Here is a 23201-nt window from a genome sequence, read left to right as displayed (position 1 = left end):
AAACCTGTTTTTCCTGATAAAATGGACCACACGCTGAGTTCTTAGCAGGTAGCGCTAATAACATTCTTTCAGCTGCTGTCCCGTTAGAGAACAACCGTGATGTATTTAGAGAACAGATCACCCGCTGTTCTCTAAATACATTCAAATGAAGCTAGTTAGCTACTAATGGGATGATTAGCCCATTAGTGCCTAATGCAAAATGATCGTTCATGTAGATGAACAGAATCAAGTCCATGAATCAAGAAAACATAAAACAAGAGCCAAATTGAATGAACCACAGCAGATTATCCACAGAGAGTCCCTCAATCTAGACGACTTTGCATGACCTCATATTAAATGGCTGCCCACTGACTTTAATGGGCAGCATGTCATATTACATTGGGGGAGGAGCCACAATAAAGGGAGGCGGTCCTAGTTGGACAACCCTACCTCTGTCAAAAACCTAGAAATAAGGAAGCACCTGACAACATCTTAAACAGTTTACCATTTTTTATTCTTGACCTTGTGTTACACATGAGGAGTGGTTGAAAAAAAAAAGAAAATGACAGGAAATCAAAAGAAAACCAGAAACAGACATTTAAAGTGTTAATTTCCTGCAAAGATCCGGCATTTTGGGTGCAGATCCTAATTTACTGTGCTGAATCCATCCACAAAATAGCCTCCTCAGTTATGTGTAGGTGATTGGTACATATAGGTTAGCAGTCTGCCACCTGGTGGTTCTTCAGCTATCATGAGACTACATCTCCCAGCATGCCCTGTCTGCTGGGAGTAGTAGTGCCAGAAGAGTTACCATGTTGGAGACCGCTGCTTTATACAGAAAAGTTGGATAGCAACACACTAGCCAGCAATGTGTAGTACCCGGCCGTTCCGTAGGTCTCTAAATGATGCGTTGTACGTATTTTCACAGCGACTGTCTCCTTGGGAGACATAAATAATCAATATGGAGTTACCTCAGGAAGTCACGCTGAGCGTTTTATGGTTCCAGTATAATATAATGCACATGAATAGAAATACAAAGCAAACAATAAAAACAGTAACATGCTAATGTGTATTACGTTTTAAGCTGAAGTAACATGGGAGCCGAGGCGGAGATATGGACCAAAACCATTATTTACGTAGAAGTTCTGAGTGGTCATTGGACTCAGAACCCAAAAGGCACATTGTAACACTGACACGAATAGAAGGGTAACACATCTCTATCACAAGCAGGGTTCTGGAAAACTGTAAGTGGTGCTGAAAATCAATAATAAAGGGTTAATTTAAAGCATATACTTAGTAGGGACTGGTGCCAGTGCGTCTAAAATTAAAAAAAAAAAAAAAAAGAAACTTTGTAAAGTAGTCTTATTTAAAAATCTAACGTTGTATGTATACAGCTCCTATAGAGGCGTATGTGTTTCCATGGTTACAGACTACAAACAATCCTGTGTGTAGTCTGAACCTGCAGTCGCGTGTTACTCTGCTACTTTACGAACCTGAGGAGACAGATGGAAGGGGGTAAAACATATGACTGCAGGATTAAACTATACACAGGATTTGTTTAGTCTGTACCACGGAGATACATATGATGGTACAGGAGCTGTATACACAAAATGGTAAGACTTTTGTAATCAAGACTATTTGCAATGCTGCTTTATTTTGTGATTCAATATGCATCTGTACAATGAAAAAAAATTATTGTAAAAGTGGACATATCATTTAACAAGTATGGAGTGCACCTTCTGCTTAATCCCTTAAATATGAGTCTTAGGGCAGTACACTATCAGCTTACTAGCTAATATGGAGGTCCTATAGGTTAGTGGATGTTGAGTTATGAATACACTTGGCCTCCTTTACACTAGCCCACCTACCTCACCAGTTTAGCTGGTAAGTCAATTCCATGACCCCAGTCTGGCAAGAACTATATGCGGACAACAGTACAATGGACACATAGTATTATGGTTGCTTACATACAGGACTAGCCTTAAAGGTGAAGTGACCCACTTAAAGGGACACCGCCAGTGTCCTGACACCCGATGTTTGCAATCACCAAGAATCTTTATAGTAATCTATAGCAGCAATGTTTATGTTGTGTGGCATTGTTATTAAATTACTTTATGTATGGATCCAATGAGCACTGTATGGGGGCAGTCAATTAAAGGAATTCTACCAAAATCTAGTTATGCCCTATCCACAGGGTAGAAGGTAACTTAATGATCAATGGAAGTCTGATCGCTAGAGCCCCAACCGATCCAGAGAATGAGGCGCCCGGAAGGTCCCCGCATGAATGTAGTGGAGGACACACACATGGGCATTGCCACTCTATCCATTTCAATAACACCACCAGATATCGACAATGTTATCATTGAAATGAATGGAGCGGAGGGCCCCAAAGGTCCCCGCATGAATGGAGCAGTGGTCAGAAGGGAGAGCCACTATGTATGAGCACTTTTACTTTTCCCTGTATTGCAATTCTTTTACACTGTATAGCAATGTAATTTAGGCAACTGTATGGCTGCTGTTACACAGCTGGCATGGACCCACTTTCACCGATTAATTTAGCTACTCCTGAAGGCTGCTCTACGGGGTTGTCCGGTTTGCACCCTTTAACCCTTTTCTGAGAGATCTGTTTTCTACTGCAGTGAACCCCCATGTTGTCTTCCCAGAGTAGTTTCAGTGCAGCGACAGCTGATCTAGGTGGGCCAAAAGGCACGGAGCATGGTTCCAATAGAATAGTCAATGATGTAGCAAGAATAACAGGCTGAGGTTGCGGCAAAGTTCAGGAAAACTGGGTAATCAGGGAGATGGACATAACAGACACAAGCAGGATGCAGATATGGAACCACTAGGAACCTATTGCTCAGGCATCATTCAAAGGGGGAGGATGCCTTAAATAACCTGGGAAGTATCTAGATGAGATGGGGATTGGAAAGCTGGGTATGCACGCTGGCCCTTAAAGAGGTGCATCAAGCATACCCTAATGGCACAGAAGACAGCTGGAAGGGCAGTGTGGTGTCTACCGAACAGAAGACCTGGAGGTACAGATGGCTGCAACTGTGGAGAAGGGGAGGTGAGGAGAGACAAAGTTGGACATAGAATCAGTGTTCACATAGAAAGTGATGCACTGAGCAAGAAGCCCACGATCCAGCAGTGAACTCCGCCTGCCTAAACGCTCTGCATGAGTGCTAACTACCTTAGTGATGACGTCGGCGCTACTGCGGTTATTTTAGACAACTATCGGCCCATCTAAATGGGACAATAGCAAATAGGAAATCTCCTACTGTCAGTCAGCCCCTCTGTGTCACCTTAGCCATGATTGGCAGAAAAGAGGTTCAGCCAGAAGATGCTAGAAGCTTCTGGAAGGGGAGGTAATATAAAACTCTAAACTTCCTGTTTGGGTCAATGTAGTGGGGCGTTAGAGTAGAGAGTGTAGTGAATTATCTGCTCATGCAGCGTACAGCACCCAAAGCTGCAGGATTGTTACCAGCCCAGGAAGGCCCCCTTTTTGTGTGTGAAGACCAGCAGAAGTAAAGTCCACTTGGACTGAACCTAAAGTGAACCCCAAGGTCCTAAAAATATACAGACCAGATGGTTTCCTAATATATCACTACTGCCTATGTAGCCAGCTTAGGATCAATACACGACTACTCTATGGTGCAGCAATTGCTGAAGAGAATGCTGTTTACTACCAGAGGAATACGAAGAGGTGTTCTATTATGTTTACACTGGCCACTAGGCTTTATTAAGGGTTCATGCCCACAGACGGAGCAGGATACGCCTGCGGATTTACGCCACGGGAGTACCGTGGTGGTACACAAGAAGTCCCTGTTGGTGGTCGTGGAAAACACACGTTTTTCCACGGTTTCCATTAATACTATATTAATGGAGACCTCCTCTGCGGAAAAACATGGCGAAATAGAACACGCCGCAATTTTTTTCCAGCAGTGGAAATCCGTCCATGGGCATTAGCCCTAAACAGAATTGCTATCTTATACCTTTCCCAGGAAGCATTGCATGGCCTATAAGACTTTTTACATCATCTTGGCGGTCTTCACAACACAGTACCCCCTCCCAAACCCACATCAATGGCCTTTAACCAAGTCAACCAGAACCCTACAGGGTACTGATGAAGTACAAGAACCCCCAAACTGCTATCTGTAGTTCGGTGTCTTATAGGAAAGACTCTTATATCCTTAGTCACGTTGCACGGCCTGTTATAGGGGTATTTCGGGCTTTTAGAACTGATGACCTATCGTCTAGATATGCCATCAGTAGTTGATTAACAGGGATCCGCTCCTTGGGATCTCCATCGATCAACTGATCGTCCGGCCCGCTGTCAGTGTGTTCCTGACTGTAATGAGGAGCAGGACGTATAACAGAAACACAGCACTCCCATTGATTTCAATGAGAGTAAAGACGCTGCTTACACTTCCTACCTTAAGCACTGATTATGATGTTCGGCCCCGCTGCAAGATCAGCTGATCGATGTGGATCCCTGTTGATTAATTACTGATGACCTATTCAGAAAATAGGTCATCAGTTGTAAAAGCCCAGAATACCCCTTTAAAAGATTGGACATGGACTACCTTCCAATAGGTGGCACTGTGGAGACATTTTTCCATCTTCCATTTGCATACTTATACAAGAGCGCCTCCTTCAACCAAATGGCTCTGCCTAAGTCCTTTACTTTTGAAATGCCTTATATTGCAATCTACAATGGTGCATTCCCCTTTAATAATCTGTTGCCTTATCAACTGAAGCAGGTAACACATCCCACTGATGCCTAATGCCAAAGCACCGCATAGTACCAAATAATGGATTTGCTGTCCGACACCCTAGTGGCACTATGTGGTGAGGAGATGATGCTGATGCAGGACTGCAATCACCAGACATCTGTGTGTGGCTCTATTCCCAATGTATAACATCATACACACTGTACACATTGGACAGGTTTTCTTTAAAGGGGTTGCCCTAGCTGTTTTGCTGCTTGAAGCTGACAGTTTTGTACATTGTGCAGTGGCTAGAATTGGTACTACAGGAAGAGTTCACTATTGAAGTGAATGGGACACAACCTGCAGTTCCAACTCGGGCCACTGCACAATGTATGGAGCTGTCAGCTATAAGTGGGACAACTCCTTTGAGGAATACCTTACCTATGACTGTCGCGATTCACTACATTTTTATCTAGTATAGAACATGTCTATGTCTGAACTCCATAAATTAATCTACATAAAATGTAGGAAACAGTCAGCAACCTTATCCTCAAGCAGACACTATAATGCTGAAAAAACAGTTTATGCAGTATAAGATCCCTGCATAGTGTTGGGCATAAGATAACACTTTCCAGAATGCACATAAGCAGCACAAGAACTCTGCAGATACTGAACAAGCAAGGAATACTGATAAATTTCAGCTCTGAAACTTGTAGAATTGTGAATGCAGCTCTGGAGTATAATATAGACTGTAACTCAGGAAGAATAGCAGATCAATGTACAGTATTCAAAACATTCTTAAACTTTGCATTTCCATTATGGTTCTTCAGATATGAATTGGATGATTTAATTTCATCGAAAGTCCTAATTTTCTATTGTGTACTGCGTGGGTTTTATTAAAAAAAACTGGAGTCACGGGTACAAGCAAAGCAGCCCTCTACCCCCCGGCTGCTATTTATAGACAGTTTTCCTCATAGTACTGCCACATAGTGCTAAGATAATACTGCCAGATACAGCACACATACCGGTACCATCATACAATATCCAAATAATATGCAATATAAAAAAATACTCTCTTGAAGAGGTTGTACAAAAATTCACTTTTATCGCCTATTTATAAAATCCTTTACTCTTACTTAGGGTGAGGTGACTGCCCATTGGTCGCCCACTCAAATTGGCTCTAAAGGTAAAGTCCCCTGGTGCATGACTGACTCCTTGGGTAATGTCACATTGTGACATTTTCTAGGCACTGTTTTTGTGGGGTGGTTTGCCATTGTCTTCCCCAGTCATCTTTTTACTCCCCAAGCAAGCTGGGTACTCATTTTATCGACCTTGGAGGGGTAGAAGGTTGAGTCAACCTAAGGCAGGCTATCTGAACCACACAGGGATTGAACTTGCAACCTTCAGGTCGTGAGCGAGAGCTTAGGACTGCATTTCTGCTGCCTTAACACTCTGCACCACACAAGGCTTTTCATCTATCAATCGGCTCTGTTACTTTCTGTTGTGCTTGATATGGGCCCCACGTAGGGCATTCCTGCTACACAATCCTAGTACCGTCAATGCCTGGCTCCAGTAGGCATCACCACGTCTGATGCCAACTCCCCGTGAATCAATAGCAGGCTCCTTACTGCAATTGCACTGAATCATAACCTGTTTGACAACAAACATTTTAATCTACCCTCCTTCCAGCGCGACGCAGTTCATCAGCATTACACAAAAGTCGGTTAAGTGCGAATGTATTGGATTTCCTGCTGTAGTCGCAGTACTATCAATTACTACATGCTGAGAAAAAGTGGAGACGATGGGCAGTAATGAAACTGTATGCGGAGAAACTGCCAGACTTCCAGCCTTGGTGGTGAAGACTGAATTACAATGTACTGCTCTTTCTCTTAAGTAAAAACCACGTTTGGAATGACTTAATAATCCGATACAGAAACCAATCAAATAAAAGCGTTAGCTGCCCGTACATATTTTCATGGGTGAATTCCTTATGTTCCAGTGAGGCCATTACCTAGCTAATCAGTGACCCTGACATGTCTGCCTTATTAACTACTTCTATGTACCCTGGAATTCTGATGCATCATCTATTTAGAACTCAAGTTCTGTGTTGTTCCTCTGTTGCTCCTCTTGGAAATTTATAAATAAATTGACAACTGGGTGCCACCACTTGCTAATGAAGAGAGTGTATCTCTGAGCACTGATTGGACAGTGACAGATTGTGTAGTCACACCATATTGCCAAGGGGAATGACATCACCCATTTGTCAATTTAGGCTAGGGTTGTCCGGCAACTTTAGTCGTGTGACATGAAAATCACGATGCTGCTCTAACAAAGGGGGTATTTACAGTGGTTTATGTGTCTTTAAATAGGGATGGGAACAAATGAGAAGGCTGTAGAGACACTTAGGTGTGAAGGGGAGTGGAAGTAGTGGGTGGGATGCGGGGAGTGGCATTGTGGGGTATTACCCTGTGCTTTCACACGAGTGAGGATCGCTCAGTGAATGGAGGCAGGGTGGCCGGAGATAACTTCTGGTCGCCTGCCACTATTTACACAGAACAGACCGTCGTTCACAGATGACTGCCCGTTTACAAAAGGCCAAATCGTTTTTTTTTTACTTTTCTGCCTGCACGCACTTACATTGTTGCCTATGATGGCAAAATCGGATGTGACTCGCGACAAAAAAAATCTATTGGATTTTTCGCACCTGATGTGTCGTGTCACACCGCTACCCAACTGACAATCATTAGATGTGATGTTGCAATGCTACGTCATGACCTTAATGTTGCATGGCCAAAGTCGCTGGAGAGCCCCAGCCACAACTACTGGATCTTTGGTCACAAGCCGCATGTGCCTTCGCCATCACAGACCGCAATGCAGCTCATTTATGACTCTGGCTTGTCTACGACCTGTGTTCGATTTCAATTTTTTTTTTAACAGGAAAATCTAAAACAGTCATAGGACGGAAAGTCCCAGACAAGTCGCGTAGCCCTAGGCGTATTCATACATCTCCAAGAATGACAACAGAGGAAGAGCACACTTCCAAGAAAAGATACTCCAGCACTGTTGGTTTACAGCAAGTACACGTATTTACTAAAACAGACACGCCGGGTAAACCGTCAGGTTCTCCTTACATATGTAAAATGTAAAATCGGAAAAGTTGAATTTTTTCTGTAAAGCTATTAGTACTCACAAAACAATTGGCGCCAGAGGTGTCCGATAGCTGCATATTGTACATTCAGTGGCAAAAAAAATGGCGCCCCAAGAAGGAGTTGTTGGAATCGGATGAAACTCTCTATGTACGTATGAATGTAACGAGGATATAGATGTGATTACAATATTAGAAGAAAGGATGATTATATTGGGGAAAACCGTACAATTCGTAGGAGACTCTAGTATCCCGATGGCCACCTCAAGCCTGGATACATGATGAGATACGATCGGGTATGGAGGCATACAGTCTGCATATGGTATCCTGTGGCACATTTGCCAATAGATGTTGCAACTGGGCCTCTAGATCCTGCACACTGGTAGGCTGTCGAAGCTGGCGTTTCAGCTGGTCCTAAAAAAAACTTGGCAATAAATCTGCCAACTGAGCAGGGCAAGGAAGCGTGGCAAGCTGGCGGAGGCATTCCTGGGAAACTCTTGCTGTAAGTGGGCGAGCATTAACCTGCTAAAAAAAACGTGTTGGAAGCCCTACCATGAGAGAAACACATGTGGCCGCAGGATGTCCTGAACATATCGCTGAGCTGTCATTGTCCCACAGACCACTACTAGGGGTGACCGACTGTCATATGTGATGCCCCTAGGCCATCACACCAGCAATGGAGGCAGTGTGCCACTCTAGAGCAAAGGCAGGATTGAAGCGCTCACCATGAAGTCGCCATACTCTAACATGACCATCATCGGCTCCCAAACAGAACCTTTGTAGTTAAAGACATTATGGTTGCAGTCCAGGTTTCTTGTTCACAACACCACTGCAAACAAAGGCAAAGGTGTTGGGGTATTAATGGCAGGACATGTAATGGCCACCAACATCAAATTTCCTTTTGCTAAGTGCCTGGAAATGGTGCAGAGAGAGACAGAGGCCTGTAGTGAAGGTGCCACCCATGTCTGGATGGTGGACCACAAAGCTATTGGATCTGCTTGTGCTTGTCGGCAGATCAAACGATCCCCTCTACTGGTGGTCTGTATGGGCCGTCTGGAGCCTGTTCGCCATATGTACGTGTCCTCATGTAACCGCTGCTCCCGGCATCTCCTAACAGCTTAGTCAGAATGACCTTAAGGGCAATTTGTGGAAATGGCCATCCTGCTTCTCCCAGTCCAATAATGGTCCCCTCTCAAAGACCGTTAACTGGGCAAAAGGTCTTCAAATCTAAGGTCAACGGTCTCTCAACAAGAGGTACAATACACAGAAGTATGCTCCGAGAGCCTTTTAATAGGGCAACAGGGGAAAGACCGAGTGACTAATCAGACCACAAGTGAAATCATTCTGCAGCAATCCAACATTTCTATCTGGGTGCATGATTTTTTTTTTGTCAAAAAGTGTACAAATAACGAGTGTTCAGCTGTGTTTAATATGGGAATCGTTCATTCTGTTAGATATACACAGACCATTTGTCTGCAAAGGTGTATGTGATCCCGTAGGTTCATTTATATAGATTTTTTTTCATTATTTAAAGCTTAAAAACACATTTAAAGCTCTTGAAGCACATTTTAAGAACAAATTAGCAGAAACTCTCTTAATTTTTTTAGTCTGAAAAAAACGAACATCTGATTGGCTTCTAAGAATTTGTGCGCAAACGTACTACTGTCTATGTCCACCTTCACTATCATTTTTTTCAGTGCTCTAAAATGAAAAACAAAGCAATTTTGCACATAGTCTTGATTACAAATCTCCTATCGTTTTGTGTACACAGCTCCTATGTAGTCCTATGGGTCTCTGTGGTAAGAGACTACAAAGAAACCCTGTGTTGACAGCAAGTTCAGACTAATGAGAGTTTATCATCTGTCCCCCATTTCTTGCTAACCTCATGAATGTATGGAAGGGAGTAGGACTGCAGGATTAGAGAACAGAGGGTTGCAGTCTGTTACCATGGATAGACATAGGTCTACATAGGAGCTGTGGACACAATGATGGGGTTTATTCTATATTTTGGATTATCAGATGGTCTTGGAAAATCTTCCTAAATGAATTGTCATATCTGTTTTTTGGGAGATACCAGGTGGTCATGCACTTCTGTGCTGGATTGTCAGACTTCTCAATTATTGGATATAGCATGAAAGGGGTTGTCCAGTTACTGGAGCTAAAATAATAGCTGCAGCGGTCACCTGGCTTTAGGTGATAGCCGCTATCACGATAAAACACAGGGACTACAGTGCTGGATTCTGGCAGCAGTGGGAAGTATATTTGGATGCTGTCCGGTAACTGAACAACCCCTTTAAAGAAGTTGTGCCATGACTGAAAGTTATCCACAGGACAAGGAATAGCTTTCTGCTTGGTGGGGAGACTGGTCGCTGGGACCCCCACTGGTCCTGAGAACATGGGTCCTGAAGAACCCCATATAAATGGATGGCAGGAGAGTATGTACACCGCCACTTACTTTCAATGGGACTGCCAGAAACAGCCAAGCGCTTGAGCTAAGCAATCCCGGGCGAACCCACTAAAATGAATGGAGTGGTGGTGCACAGACTGGACCGCTGCTCTACTCGTGAAGGGAGCTTCAGGACCTCCGTTTTAGGATCAGTGAGGGTCTCAGTAGGGAGAGCCCCACTCATCAGAAAGTTATTCCCCATCCTGTGGATAACATTCAAGCATGGCTTCTTTAAAGGGGTATTTCAAATATTGACATTTAATCACCCATCCACAGGACAGGTGGTAGCGGTCTGATTGTTGGGGTTCTCACACACCGTTCCAACATATGGGGGTCCCATGTCTCCCCTCCTCCTCACTGCACCCCCTTCCTTGTGGATAAAAGTCAATTGTGAGATACCCCTTTAGAGACATTTTACCACACAAATCCCATCATACGCCCATTTTTCATTTCCAGTCATCACCAGAATTTGATTATTGATACGCATCGTCATTATCTGGAAGTTGTCTATAGTGGTCATGTACAAAAACAAACATGGAAATAACCTAAAGTGGTGTCCATGGCAATCAGCTGCCATCTTGATTTGTTGCTACGGGCAACAAATCATTATTTGCACTAGTTTCTATGCATGACCTGTGTGTAGCACACAAACTCTTCCCTTCCTGGGAATACCACAATCATTCTTCACAAGAAATAAACATTAGTATACCCCATATAAAAAGTGACGCCATTAGGCAGAAAAACTGCTGCAGGACAAACTGGACTTGTTGTCCATAGCAACCAATCAAGTGACTGCTTTCATCTTCAGTATTGACCTCTGATTGGCTGCTATTTGGCAACACCCACACTGGAAAAATATAAGTTGATTTCTGATTGGTTGCTATGGGCAACACTTCCCAATGTTTGTCCACACCAGTTTTTATACACAAAGCCCACTTTTTCTGTTAGGGTTTTTTTGTATAAAAGTATACAGACAGACTTTTTTGTATGCCGAGAACCATATAGTCATTCCAGTTGGGCCGAAGATGCACGAATACCTCTATGAAGGGTTTCTGAATCTTGATGTCCGGTCGGCTGCCGTTTATTTTTTGCATAGCTTTAAACTTTACCAATAAAAACTTTATCCACATAAAAAAATGTATTTTAAATAATTTCCGTAAAGCAAGGAAAGCTGCCACCGTCAAAATCCTCAGCTTCGTACTCGAGATCCGGCGTAGAAGATCACTCGCCTCTCGTACACCTTCTTCATTGTATTCTCGATCTGCTTGAGGAACACCTGTGGGACCCGACCACATAACGTATGGACGCTTTCCAGGAACTTGGTCTGAAGAGGGTAATACATCGACTGGAAGAGGTTGCCATCAAATGGATACTGCGGGGAGGGGACAATACAAAACTTGTTGGTTAATATTGTAATATATGCCCTAAAACGTGGTGTGCCTCTACAACTGCAAGAGATACGGCCGCCATAGGGAAGCGCTCAATTAGCTTACTGGCCCATTTACACACAAAGATAATCTTTCAAACAATTGAAAGTTTGGTGATCATTTTGCATGAAGAGTTGATGGACACTAATGTCCATTAACACTATCATCTTCATTTGCATGTAAAAGGGGCCTCTGGGAGCTGCTTGCATAATACAATGTAATCTTGTAGGGGCTGCAGGCAGAATACAATGTAATCTACCGACTCCTGTGGAGAACACAGCATGCAGTCTATTGAGAGATACTTTATCTCTCTGTGACTGAATGATGGATTTCAAGTTCACCTTAAAAACATCGTTTAGAGGAAAAGTGCACGATGGCCGTGTTAGCACGCAACAATTATTGCTAATTTGCGGTCGTTTGAATGAATTTTGAGCGATAATCGTTGCTTGTAAATGGGCCTTAAGTCAGAGGGGACGCAATTTTATTGGTAAAGAATTTGTATTGCTTACCGCTCCTCGCCCCGGATAGTTATCCACTGTTCCTAGACACCAGTGCTGCACTGCAATCAAACGGTGCCCACATCTGTTTTAATTATGGGGGCGGCTCTGGGTTCTGTTTCAATTGTGGGTTCGGATACAGGCTCTGTATTAAAGGGGTTGTCCAGTTGCAAATTATTGATGGCCTATCTGCCTATCTTAGCAGAACATCTGTATGAGGACTGAGAGCAGTGCAGCAGCAGTGAAGGTTGAGAGGAGCAACTGAAGCCTTAAAAGGGATCTCGGCGGCCTTTACCCATGGAGAGGGCCAGCAAACTGCACAAAAGATCTAGCAGGGCGCTGGAAGACATGAGACTCTGTATTTCAACTTAGCGTGTGATGCTGCAAGAAGCAATTAGCATGACTGCAAATGTCCGATGCTGCGGCAAAAGAAACTGTGCGATGCTGCGGCAAAAGGACTGTGCGATGCTGCGGCAAAAGACTGTGCGATGCTGCGGCAAAAGGACTGTGCGATGCTGCGGCAAAAGGACTGTGCGATGCTGCGGCAAAAGGACTGTGCGATGTTGCGGCAAAAGGACTGTGCGATGCTGCGGCAAAAGGACTGTGCGATGCTGCGGCAAAAGGACTGTGCGATGCTGCGACAAAAGGACTGTGCGATGCTGCGACAAAAGGACTGTGCGATGCTGCGGCAAAAAGACTGTGCGATGCTGCGGCAAAAGGACTGTGCGATGCTGCGGCAAAAGGACTGTGCGATGCTGCGGCAATAAGCTGTGAAAGAGAATCAGGACGGGAAGAGACTATACTGCAAATGTCAGAGAGCGATGGCACCATGGAGAATCTGTACTAAGGACTGCATCTGGACTGCCTGGGAGGACACCGGGGTCCAGTGAGAGTAAGGGAACTATATGATACAGTAAAGGATCAGCATACTGATGTTCATATGGGGCGGGCCGATACCGAAACTTCTACATTGTGTTGTAAGTCGCGCCATAATGTAATCACCCACCTGCAACATGTTTAAATCTCTTTCATTATGAAAGTAGGGTGTTTTTTTTTAATGAACTCTAGGGGTTGGTGGTCCGAGATACAATTTTGCCTCATCTACCTAGAGCACCAAAATCATCTTGTCCCGACCCTGAGAGAGAAATGGGAGTTACAGTCTCTTTAAAAGCAACTTGCGCAGCATGAAATCTCAACAGGCACCTCATTAGAGCTGTGCTATACTCTGAAATGCTGCGGATTTTATAAAAGGCATTTGAGCAAAAATGTTGGGTTTTTTTTGCCCGGACTCTGGTACACTTTTCTAAGCAGTGGGTGGAGCTTAGCAAGGTGTTGTGACTTCTGCAACCTGACAAATTCTAGAGCTATGGTTCTAGGTTCCAATCTGACAAAGAACAACATCTGCATAGAGTTTGTATGTTCTCCCTGTGTTTGTATGGCTTTTCCTCCCACACTACAAAAACGTACTATTAGGTGAATACAGACTGTGAGATCCAATTGGGACAGAAAGTATCAAGTGCTGTAAAGCACTGTGTAATATATATGTGCTATATAAATAAAAGGGGATTATTCTAAAACACAGGGAGAACATACAAACTCCATGCAGATATTGTCAAATTTGAATCTAGGGCCGCAGCACTGCAAGGCAACAATGCTAACTGCTGAGCCACAAGAGAAGAAGAACCACCATCACCAGATTCGTCTGGGACGAACACCGTAAGCTGTGTATTGGAGGTTTCGATCCCCAACGCATACTCCTTGATTGCCGAGTCCACGGAACACACAAATACGTGTGGACACTCGCTAGTCACCAGGTTGGTTGCCATGTTTACACCTAACAACTGTCGCTTACATTCGCTCTAATGTGTGACTATTTGGACGATAGTTGTCCCGTCCAAGGCCACCTTAACCTGCATCAAACCAACTCCCAACCATATATATATATATATATATATATATATATATATATATATATATATGTGTCAGTATATATAGACATACATCACGTATCACTTCATAGAAAGCTTTGAACGCCGGTTGCTTGTCATCATGGTAGACGCCCCTGTTGCCATGGAGAATGGATACGCCATCTTCCTCTGCAGATTTACAGTTACTCCCGTACATGCAGTGATCAGGTCGATAATTCCACTGACACGGAAATACAAACAGATTCTCTAAAACAAAAAAACAAGTAAATTTGGCAAAACCTGCTAGGTTTGTTAGACAATGTTCGCATAATGAATGGCGTGCATGTGCAGCAATATTTCATAGGGAAAAAAAGGACACATTTAGGAACATTTTTTGTAGACCCTTTCATAAACTATCATAGAAAGAGTCTAGAATAGAACTTGTGCAAAACTGCACAAGCAGAACTGCAGTGTAAAGCATGAGGGAATGTAAAAAGTAGACGTCTCTGATGAAATGGGAGGTAGATTTCAGACTACCCATAGGAACTGTGAAACAATATGGAATTTCACGAAGCAGAAAGCACAACTGTCCACAGAGGGCCCCGCAGTTCTTACCTGGGTTGAAATAGAATATGATATTCAGTAAGTCCTGGTCCCCCCATGTGATGTAGTTTTTGTATTTCTGATATAACGGATGAAGCATCTCTTCCCACGTCAGACCAGCGGGGATCATATTATTCTGCAGGCGAAAAACAGAGTAGAACAAATAGACTTGTTACAAGAGCGCAGAATCGGTTTGTTGCAACCTCCGTATATGAGCTGTCCCTGCTATTGGGAGCGCCAGCAAGTAGAGATCTTGAAAGGCTGAAGAATTGAAAGCTGCAGAACAATCCATTATACACTGAATGGCCGCTTTATTAAAGACCCATCTAGTACTGCGTTGGACCTCTTTTGGCCTTCAGAACTGCAGCAATTCAGCGTGGCATAGATTCCACAAGGTGATGAAATGGTTCTGCAGGAATATCGGCCCCTGTGGACAGGAAGCTTCTTGTAGTTGCTGCAATTTAGATGGAAATAGGGACCTATTTACACCAGATGATAGGAAGGGGGTCATTGATTCATGCTGCTTGTGTCAAATTCTGACCTCTTATCAGCATGGTGAAACAGAAATCGGGATCCATCTGAGTAGGCGATGTTCTTCCACTTTTTTTCCACTTTTGCCCACAGGAGTTTCGTCTTTCTCTTAAGACAGCAATGCAGCTGTAACTGGTTGTCTGCAGTTCTAGCCCATCCGTGCTAAAGAACAACAAGTTGTGCATTTGGACATGTTAGTTGGAGCACTAGTGTTGTATTCAGTTGCAATTTCCTTAATTGTGTGATGCCTGTTCATTAGAATGATTCTTGACATCCTCCTCTGACCCCTTTTGGTGATGAGTTGTTTCCGCCCTCACAATCTCCTTTTCACTAAATGTTTTCCTCGATTACGCCATTCTCTATAGTCTCCACGCCACTGCATAAGAAAATCCCACAAGTTTGGCAGAGAGATCCTGGCCCCGGCTAGTCTAGCACTGATGACCAGGCCTTGTTGGAAGTCTCTGAGATCGCTGGATCTAATGTGGATTCACACTAAAAATGATCCAAAGAAAACTAGTCACGTGATTTTATGCTGCACTGCGGGGTTACAGCTTTAATTTCCATACAGGGAAGCTCCAATAGTGAACGGGCGGGGGCTCTAATAAAAGGGCCATTTAGTGTATAGTGGTTCTATTAAAGTTGCCTTTAATTACACCAGAATATAGATCACTGTGCATTATTACGCTTACAGAGGTCATAAACGTTTGCAGTTAAAAACACATTTAATCCCATAACAGTTTCCCTTTACTCTCCAGAGCCCGGGTGGCATTGGGTGATATATTTCCACTGGTTATCTCCCTACAGGCCTCGCATATCCAGTAAACTATTACCCTGTGCACTGCAGTAAATAATCGGGACAGCAGTGGAGCCAGCGATGTAGATCTCCCCATTGTTCTCCGCTGACATTCATGTCTCAGATCAGTAAGGACATGAACATTGCTGTTCACCTTGAGAGAGGATCCCACTGATCCGGAACACGGCTGTCACAATGTAGCACTGACTGAGTGACTTAACACTGAGATTCATTTGATTTACGATACCACGTAAGCGATTTGTCAACCTTGTAGTCACAGTCGCAGCTCCTGTGCACGGTTTTATTGTAGCGGCACTTATAAGGCTCTTTATATTTACACTGATGAGTATCAACCTATCAAAAAGCAGTTAGAGAGACACAAAGGGTGAAAACTAAACTGGTATATACGCTAGCTGCATTTACCCGGAATATATGCCCTTTGAATTGAAGCTCAATGGGCTCCGGTATAAAATCTATTAACAGGGTCTCCAAATATGAAGCATCATTAATAGAACTTGTCTCCGCATATGGGGCAGAAGGACCTACAAATCCACGGGTGCCCCTACCATGAGGTGACGTGAGCCTGCCACCTCAAGCAGCAGTCTACAGACCTCAGAGGAGTAGCGATGAGTTGCCACCCAGCTGGGGAGTTACCAGCTCGGCTGGTACTTATTTTTACCATATTAATGGCCAGTCAAAAATTATTGCCTGGCCGAGCAACAACATGACCTCTGTAGCTCCACTCTGGCCGCTGCTGTCATCAGTCTGTGATACCTGTTCTTTCCACTTGGCATCTGCGTTCACAGGGGTCACAGACAGATTATGGCAGCGGTGGTCGGAAAAAAACTTAGATGGGAGCGAATGAAATGCTTGTTGGGTTGCTGCCCCACTGGTGGTCCACTATGGGGCACTTTTACTACTGGGCCACTACACTGCACTATTACTACTAGGGCCACTACGGAGGTCACTTTTATTACTGGGGCAATTAAGGGGAGTCACAATTACTATTGGAGCCACAAAAGGGGACACTTAGTATTGGGGTCACTGATGGGGTACTATTACTCTGTCACTTCAGACAAGACTCAATGGTTCAAATATGTGTTGGGTATCTTGTGTATCAAGACATCAATGCAGTCAGCAGAGCCATGGCTGCAAAGCTATGCAACTAGCCCCGCTGACATGAAGACATGACAGGTCCTGTTGCTGTCCACTTGCTTTCTACAAAGGAGACCAAGCAAACACACCAAGCAGAACCATTCTGACTTTTTTCCCAACAGTTTCTTTTGCTTTCCTCTGCTTTCCTCGTGGAGCGTGCTCTAAAAAGTTGGTGTGAGATTAAGGGGAAATTGTACATTGCCTAATTGGGGTGATCAGGGATAAAAGCAGGGTGTATGAATAGGGGTAACCCCTCTACATATTTGTTATACCCGGGTTCCACTAAGAGGTAGAGGTGTGGAGGTTATGCCATCTAGTGGCAAAAGGGTTATACAAGTTATTTTATAGTAACAATTCGTGTTAAAGTGTTGAACCAGCTAATTAGATGGATGGGATCAGGTGACGGGGCAGCATGATCACGTGAGGCGTGACGCACGTCACCCTAAGGCCTCTTTTCCATGAGCGTATATTGGCCCGCCGTTTTCACAGTCGGACGATATATGCTGTGATCTGATGCACTGGATTCCAATGCATCAGATCACATGGCCATATTCCCGTGATGTAAAAGCGCCCGGCTAGCCAATATACTGCTGGGCGTTTTTACATCGGGCCGAAAAGATAGTCCTGGAACTATCTTTTGGGCCGGAATATGTCGGCCGCTGCATGGGCTCCTATGGGAGCCAATGACAGCGGCCAGAGAAGGGAGGTGGGAGGGAGTTTAGCAGCGTGACTGCTAAACTCCCTCCCTCTTCTTTCCAGGTTATTGCAATGGGCAGGGGCGGAGCTAAGCACCACCCCATCCCACCTCTTCCCATTGCTGGCTGTGGACAAGGCGTGGGACTGGGACGGAACTAATTTCCTGCCCCCTCCCTGCCCCTTATCCGCAGCCAGCAATGGGAGGAGGCGGGACGGGGCGGTGCATAGCTCCGCCCCCTCCCATTGCGATCAGCCGGTGGGGAGGAGATATGCACTACGATCTGGCTCACCGCCTATCGGCCGGACGTGAAAACGGCGGCCAATATACGTTCATGGGAACAAAGCCTAAGGCTGCTTTCACATGACCGAGAAAAATCACAAGAGATTTGTGAGCTACGAGACGCACAAATTTAGCACTAATATGAACCCCATTTTTTTGGATGGAGATATATATATAAGTCGTGTCACCAGACATTTGCAGGATGAATGGAAGAAAATACCAGCTGAAATGTATCAGATGTTAGTAGAAAGTATGTTACGGTGAGTATCCAATGTCATTAGGGCCAAAGGAGCCCCACTAAATATTAGCACATGAAATAAATACTACTTTTGATTCTTGCTCAGGTGTCCAACTACTTTTGGAAAGGTAGTATAGATTGAAATTACCTGGACCCATTGTAAGATCTGTTCCAAAGCCCCCCAGCAATCATGTGTCATCATACCTGGCAACGGGGCCTTTATCGCTTCGCAGGCAGTAGGAGTGAGTCTTTGAAACGTCTTATAAATGAACATTAGGCCCATTTATTTAATTGGGGGGTCACTCCTTATATACACTCATTGTCAAAATAAACAATCCCTCCCCTAGAAGCAATTGTTGGAATTGAATGAAACTTTCTCTGTGTGATTGTAACATTGATATAAGTAGGTAATTACAATATCAGAGCAAAAGGAGAATTTATTGTGGAAAACTGACCGCTTGAAGGGAGGCTCTAGTACCCTGCTGTACCGCCTCTAGCTTGGATACAAGATGTGATACGGGCGTGCATGGAGGCTCTAGTACCCTGTTGTATCGCCCCTAGCTTGGATACAAGATGTGATACAGGTGGGCATGGAGGCTCTAGTACCCTGTTGTATCGCCCCTAGCTTGGATACAAGATGTGATATGGGTGGGCATAGAGGCTCTAGTACCCTGTTGTACCGCCTCTAGCTTGGATACAAGATGTGATACGGGCGTGCATGGAGGCTCTAGTACCCTGTTGTATCGCCCCTAGCTTGGATACAAGATGTGATATGGGTGGGCATGGAGGTTCAACTACCCTGTTGTACCGCCTCTAGCTTGGATACAAGATGATATACGGGCGGGCATGGAGGCTCTAGTACCCTGTTGTATCGCCCCTAGCTTGTATACAAGATGTGATACGGGCGGGCATGGAGGCTCTAGTACCCTGTTGTATCGCCCCTAGCTTGTATACAAGATGTGATACGGGCGGGCATGGAGGCTCTAGTACCCTGTTGTATCGCCCCTAGCTTGTATACAAGATGTGATACGGGCGGGCATGGAGGCTCTAGTACCCCGTTGTATCGCCCCTAGCTTGTATACAAGATGTGATACGGGCGGGCATGGAGGCTCTAGTACCCCGTTGTATCGCCCCTAGCTTGTATGCAAGATGTGATACGGGTGGGCATGGAGGTTCTAGTACCCTCTTGTACTGCCTCTAACTTGGATACAAGATGTGATACGGGTGGGCATAGAGGCTCTAGTACCTTGTTGGGCTGTCTCTAGCTTGGTTGCAAGATGTTACATGCGCAGGCATGTAGGCATACAGGTTCCATATAGTATTCTGTGGAATATCGCTCCACATTTGATGGGCCTCTAGATCGTGCAAACACGTAGGCTCTCGAAGTTGGCATCCCAGATGGTCCCATACATGTTCTATTGGTGATAAATCTGGTAGCTGGTCAGCCACAGGGGGCGGGAATGTGACAATGTTTTGGGGACATTCCTGTGACCCCCTTGTCTGTGCAGCCGAGCATTATCCTGCTGGAAAATGCCTCTTGGAAGTCGCCATGCTAAGCTGTCATTGTCCCTCGTACCACTACTAAGGGTGACCTACTGTTGTATGCGATGCCCCCCAGACCATCACACCAGCAAGAGCAGTGTGCCGCTCCACAACAAAGACAGAATTGAGTCGCTCACCCCGAGGTCTCCAGACACAAACATGGCCGTCGTCAGTGCACTCTGTAGCAGTCCAATTTTGTCATTCATAACACCACTGCAAACGGAGGCGACGGTGGGTGTCAAAGTCAGTACACGTAATGGGCACCATGAGACCAAATGTCCTTCAGCCAAGCGCCTGGAAATGGTTCTGATAGACACAGGGGTGTAACAATGGCGCCACCTGTTTCTGGATGGTGGACAACGAAATAATGGGAGCGGCTCATGCTTGTTGGACGATCAGATGATCCTCTCTACTGGTGGTCTTTTGAGGCTCCTGAGCCCGGTCACCTTGTGTGCCCTCACACATCCACTGGTCCCAACACCTCCTAACAGTCTGGACAGAATGGCCCGGTGGGGGAAAATTCGTTGATACGACCATCCAGCTTCTCCTATCCCAATAATGCGCCCCTCCCAGACTCTGGTAACGGGGTGACATCTCTTCTCTGCAACGTAGAGGTGTCTAGTGGTCAACAAGCTCTACACAAGCAGAATAAGAGGTCACTGCACACAAGGAGCCTCTGAGAGCCTTAATATAGGTCAAGGGGGAACCACTTTAGGGCCTCAGGTGACAAGACCGTTCATCTAATTGCACCACAACTCAAATCATTTACATATCTGCCTGAGATGTAACTGCATGCCCAGTTTTGCTGCAAAACTACAACTCCTTCTAGGTGCTTACATTTATTTTGACAATGAGAGTATATGCTTACTTGGACACATTTTATCATTGCAATATGTACACCAACAAAAACAAAAAGAAAAATTGTGCCATGTCCCTTTAAGAAATCACTGTAGCAACATTGACCTCTATAAAGGAAACAAGGAGACTTTCTAATATTGCTAATATATTTTTTCTAGTAACAGTCCTTGTATGAAAAATTTCATTCCATTATCTTTGTTCCCTCGAAGGACCATCTCCCCCCTCCCGATGTAGAGACCATTAATATGTCACGGATTTTCTACTCCCTTCTCCGCCGGGCACATTAAGCTCACTCATCCATCCAGATACATTTTATCCTGCAAGTCATCAAGCGTCCCGATTTATATTCTACGTAGTTAGAGTTATTAACCCCTTTTACCTTGAACTGCTGCTTCCTAATACGTGTCAGATTCATCAGCATGACCCCGGAGTTGACACCCGTTGCGCCATAAAATGGGTGTCGGGCAAAGCGGCTGTACCAGCCTATCTTGGGGACCTCATGCTCAGGAGCCATTGCTGCCAACTGGGTGTCATTGAAGTGCTTGAGAAAGGCCCAGATGTCGTCCAAAGGTCTCAAGAAAAGAACATCCGTGTCTACGTACAGCAAGGAGTCCACGTCTTGCAGAATCATCTGTCCGTGAAGACAAAGTGGTTTATTAAGCAGAATACTGTAACAGAATCAGAGGTGTGGCTAAGTACTTATGGGCCCTAGTGCAGACTGCCACCTTGGGCCACCCTGCCATGCCTGTCATAATACTCATCTTTACTACTGCAGCATATCTGCGATGTGATCCCTTTCAAACTTACCCCCCCCCCCCCATCAAACCCCTTCCTCCCCCCCAAAAAGCAGCAAAACAAAATTGACAGCATATCCATAATGCAACTTTTATAGCACGGTGGAATTAGATAATCGAACTAATGCAGTCACCATATAATAGACACCAATTCTGGTAAAGGTATAGTCCCCTGGTGCAAGCATCGAGTCGTGACTGACGTCACGTTGTGACGTTTTCTTGGCAGACTATTTTGCGGGGTGGTTTGCCATTGCCTTCCCCAGTCATCTTTTACCCCTCACAGCAAGCAGGGTACTCATTTTACCGACCTTGGAAGGATGGAAGGCTGAATCAACCTTGAGTCAGCTACCTGAACCACATAGGGTTTGAACCCGCAACCTTCAGGTCATGAGTAAGAGCTCAGGACTGCATTTCTGCTGCCCTAACACTCTGTAGGTATAAAAATGAGTTGATTGGCTTGTATGAACGGGCAAGTGTTGATCTATGAGCGACTGCCTGTTCACTATGAATCAAGGTGAGCAGCCCCAGTAATCTCCAGCAGTCTCTGCCTCCATTCACTGAGCGATTCTTGCTACTGTCTGAAAAGGTAAAAAAAAAAAAAAAAACACACCAAAAATATAAAAAAGTGTTTAGAATGAATGTCTGTATGCCCTTTTGTGATGGTACATTCCCTTTACAGGTTATCACAATTTAAACAGATACATTTTAGTTAGTTCTAATTGTACAACTACACCCAACATCTCATAAAAAAATGCCTAAGGATTTCATGGACCTGATTACACAACAGACGAATGATTAGAGGCGTCGGATCCAATTACAATTTTTATTGGCTGGAGCGTTCACCTAATTATCACCGTGTCCCAGTTGTAAGGTTCATTAATATTCATGAGAATGCAGATGAGTTTCATACTAATAAATGTATAACTATATACACATTATATGACTGTATAGTTTACGTATTTTGGGATTTTTTCTCTCATTGGAAAGTAATAAAACAAACATTTAAGTTAAAGGGATGTTCTGCGCATTTACCATTGATGACCTATGCGTAGGATAGGTCATCAATCATTGATTTGCGGGATTCCGCTGCTCTGGATCCCCACCAATCAACTGATTTTATTGGTCTACTAGACAGCTTCACTCCTATTGAAATCAATGAGCGCTGCCTCCTATTACACTCCTCATTACGGAGCTCGAAGTGTAATACAAGGAATGGCTCCGATCGATTTTAATGGAAGTGAAGCAACGCCAACAACATCCAGCCTGCTACACTGACAGCGGCACAGACGATTAGCTGATCGGTGGGGATCCAGAGCGGACCGCTATCAATCAAGTATTGATGCCCTATCCTGAAAATAGGTTATCAATATTATAAGTCTCAGAAAACCGCTCTAAACTTTGAGCTAAAGCATCTTTTACGTTACATCAGGAAATTGCATAACTAGCGCTATAGAGCGCCGGATCTAAAGCATGTTACTATACAGAGCCGCTATTGGAAAGTCAGGAAGCGCTCTCTGCAGAGCCCTTGTGACAATAAAAACAGATTAGGGGATTGCTCGTCATGCAGGTTCCTTGCACAACCTGTAAAAGTGTCACTAGAT

At 44.5% G+C, this 23201-nt stretch overlaps 1 protein-coding gene across 1 annotated transcript in view; it reads right to left on the bottom strand.

The window, feature by feature from the left end:
- Positions 1 to 471: 471 nt before the first annotated feature.
- The window catches only part of GXYLT2 (glucoside xylosyltransferase 2), a 70096-nt gene continuing 47366 nt past the window's right edge, over positions 472 to 23201 (bottom strand). Inside the window, exons 4-7 of the mRNA XM_066596708.1 lie at positions 21186 to 21437; positions 14726 to 14849; positions 14205 to 14377; positions 472 to 11651 (exon numbers count right to left, since the gene is read on the bottom strand). Coding sequence (XP_066452805.1) covers positions 11469 to 11651; positions 14205 to 14377; positions 14726 to 14849; positions 21186 to 21437 — 732 coding nt within the window. The 3' untranslated portion in view covers positions 472 to 11468. The remainder of the gene's footprint in view (positions 11652 to 14204; positions 14378 to 14725; positions 14850 to 21185; positions 21438 to 23201) is intronic.

The sequence above is a fragment of the Eleutherodactylus coqui genome, chromosome 3 (genome assembly GCF_035609145.1).
Source record: "Eleutherodactylus coqui strain aEleCoq1 chromosome 3, aEleCoq1.hap1, whole genome shotgun sequence".
NCBI classification, from domain to species: Eukaryota; Metazoa; Chordata; class Amphibia; order Anura; family Eleutherodactylidae; genus Eleutherodactylus; species Eleutherodactylus coqui.
Note: the sequence above shows the minus strand (reverse complement) of the source record. Positions and strands in the feature narration are given on the sequence as shown.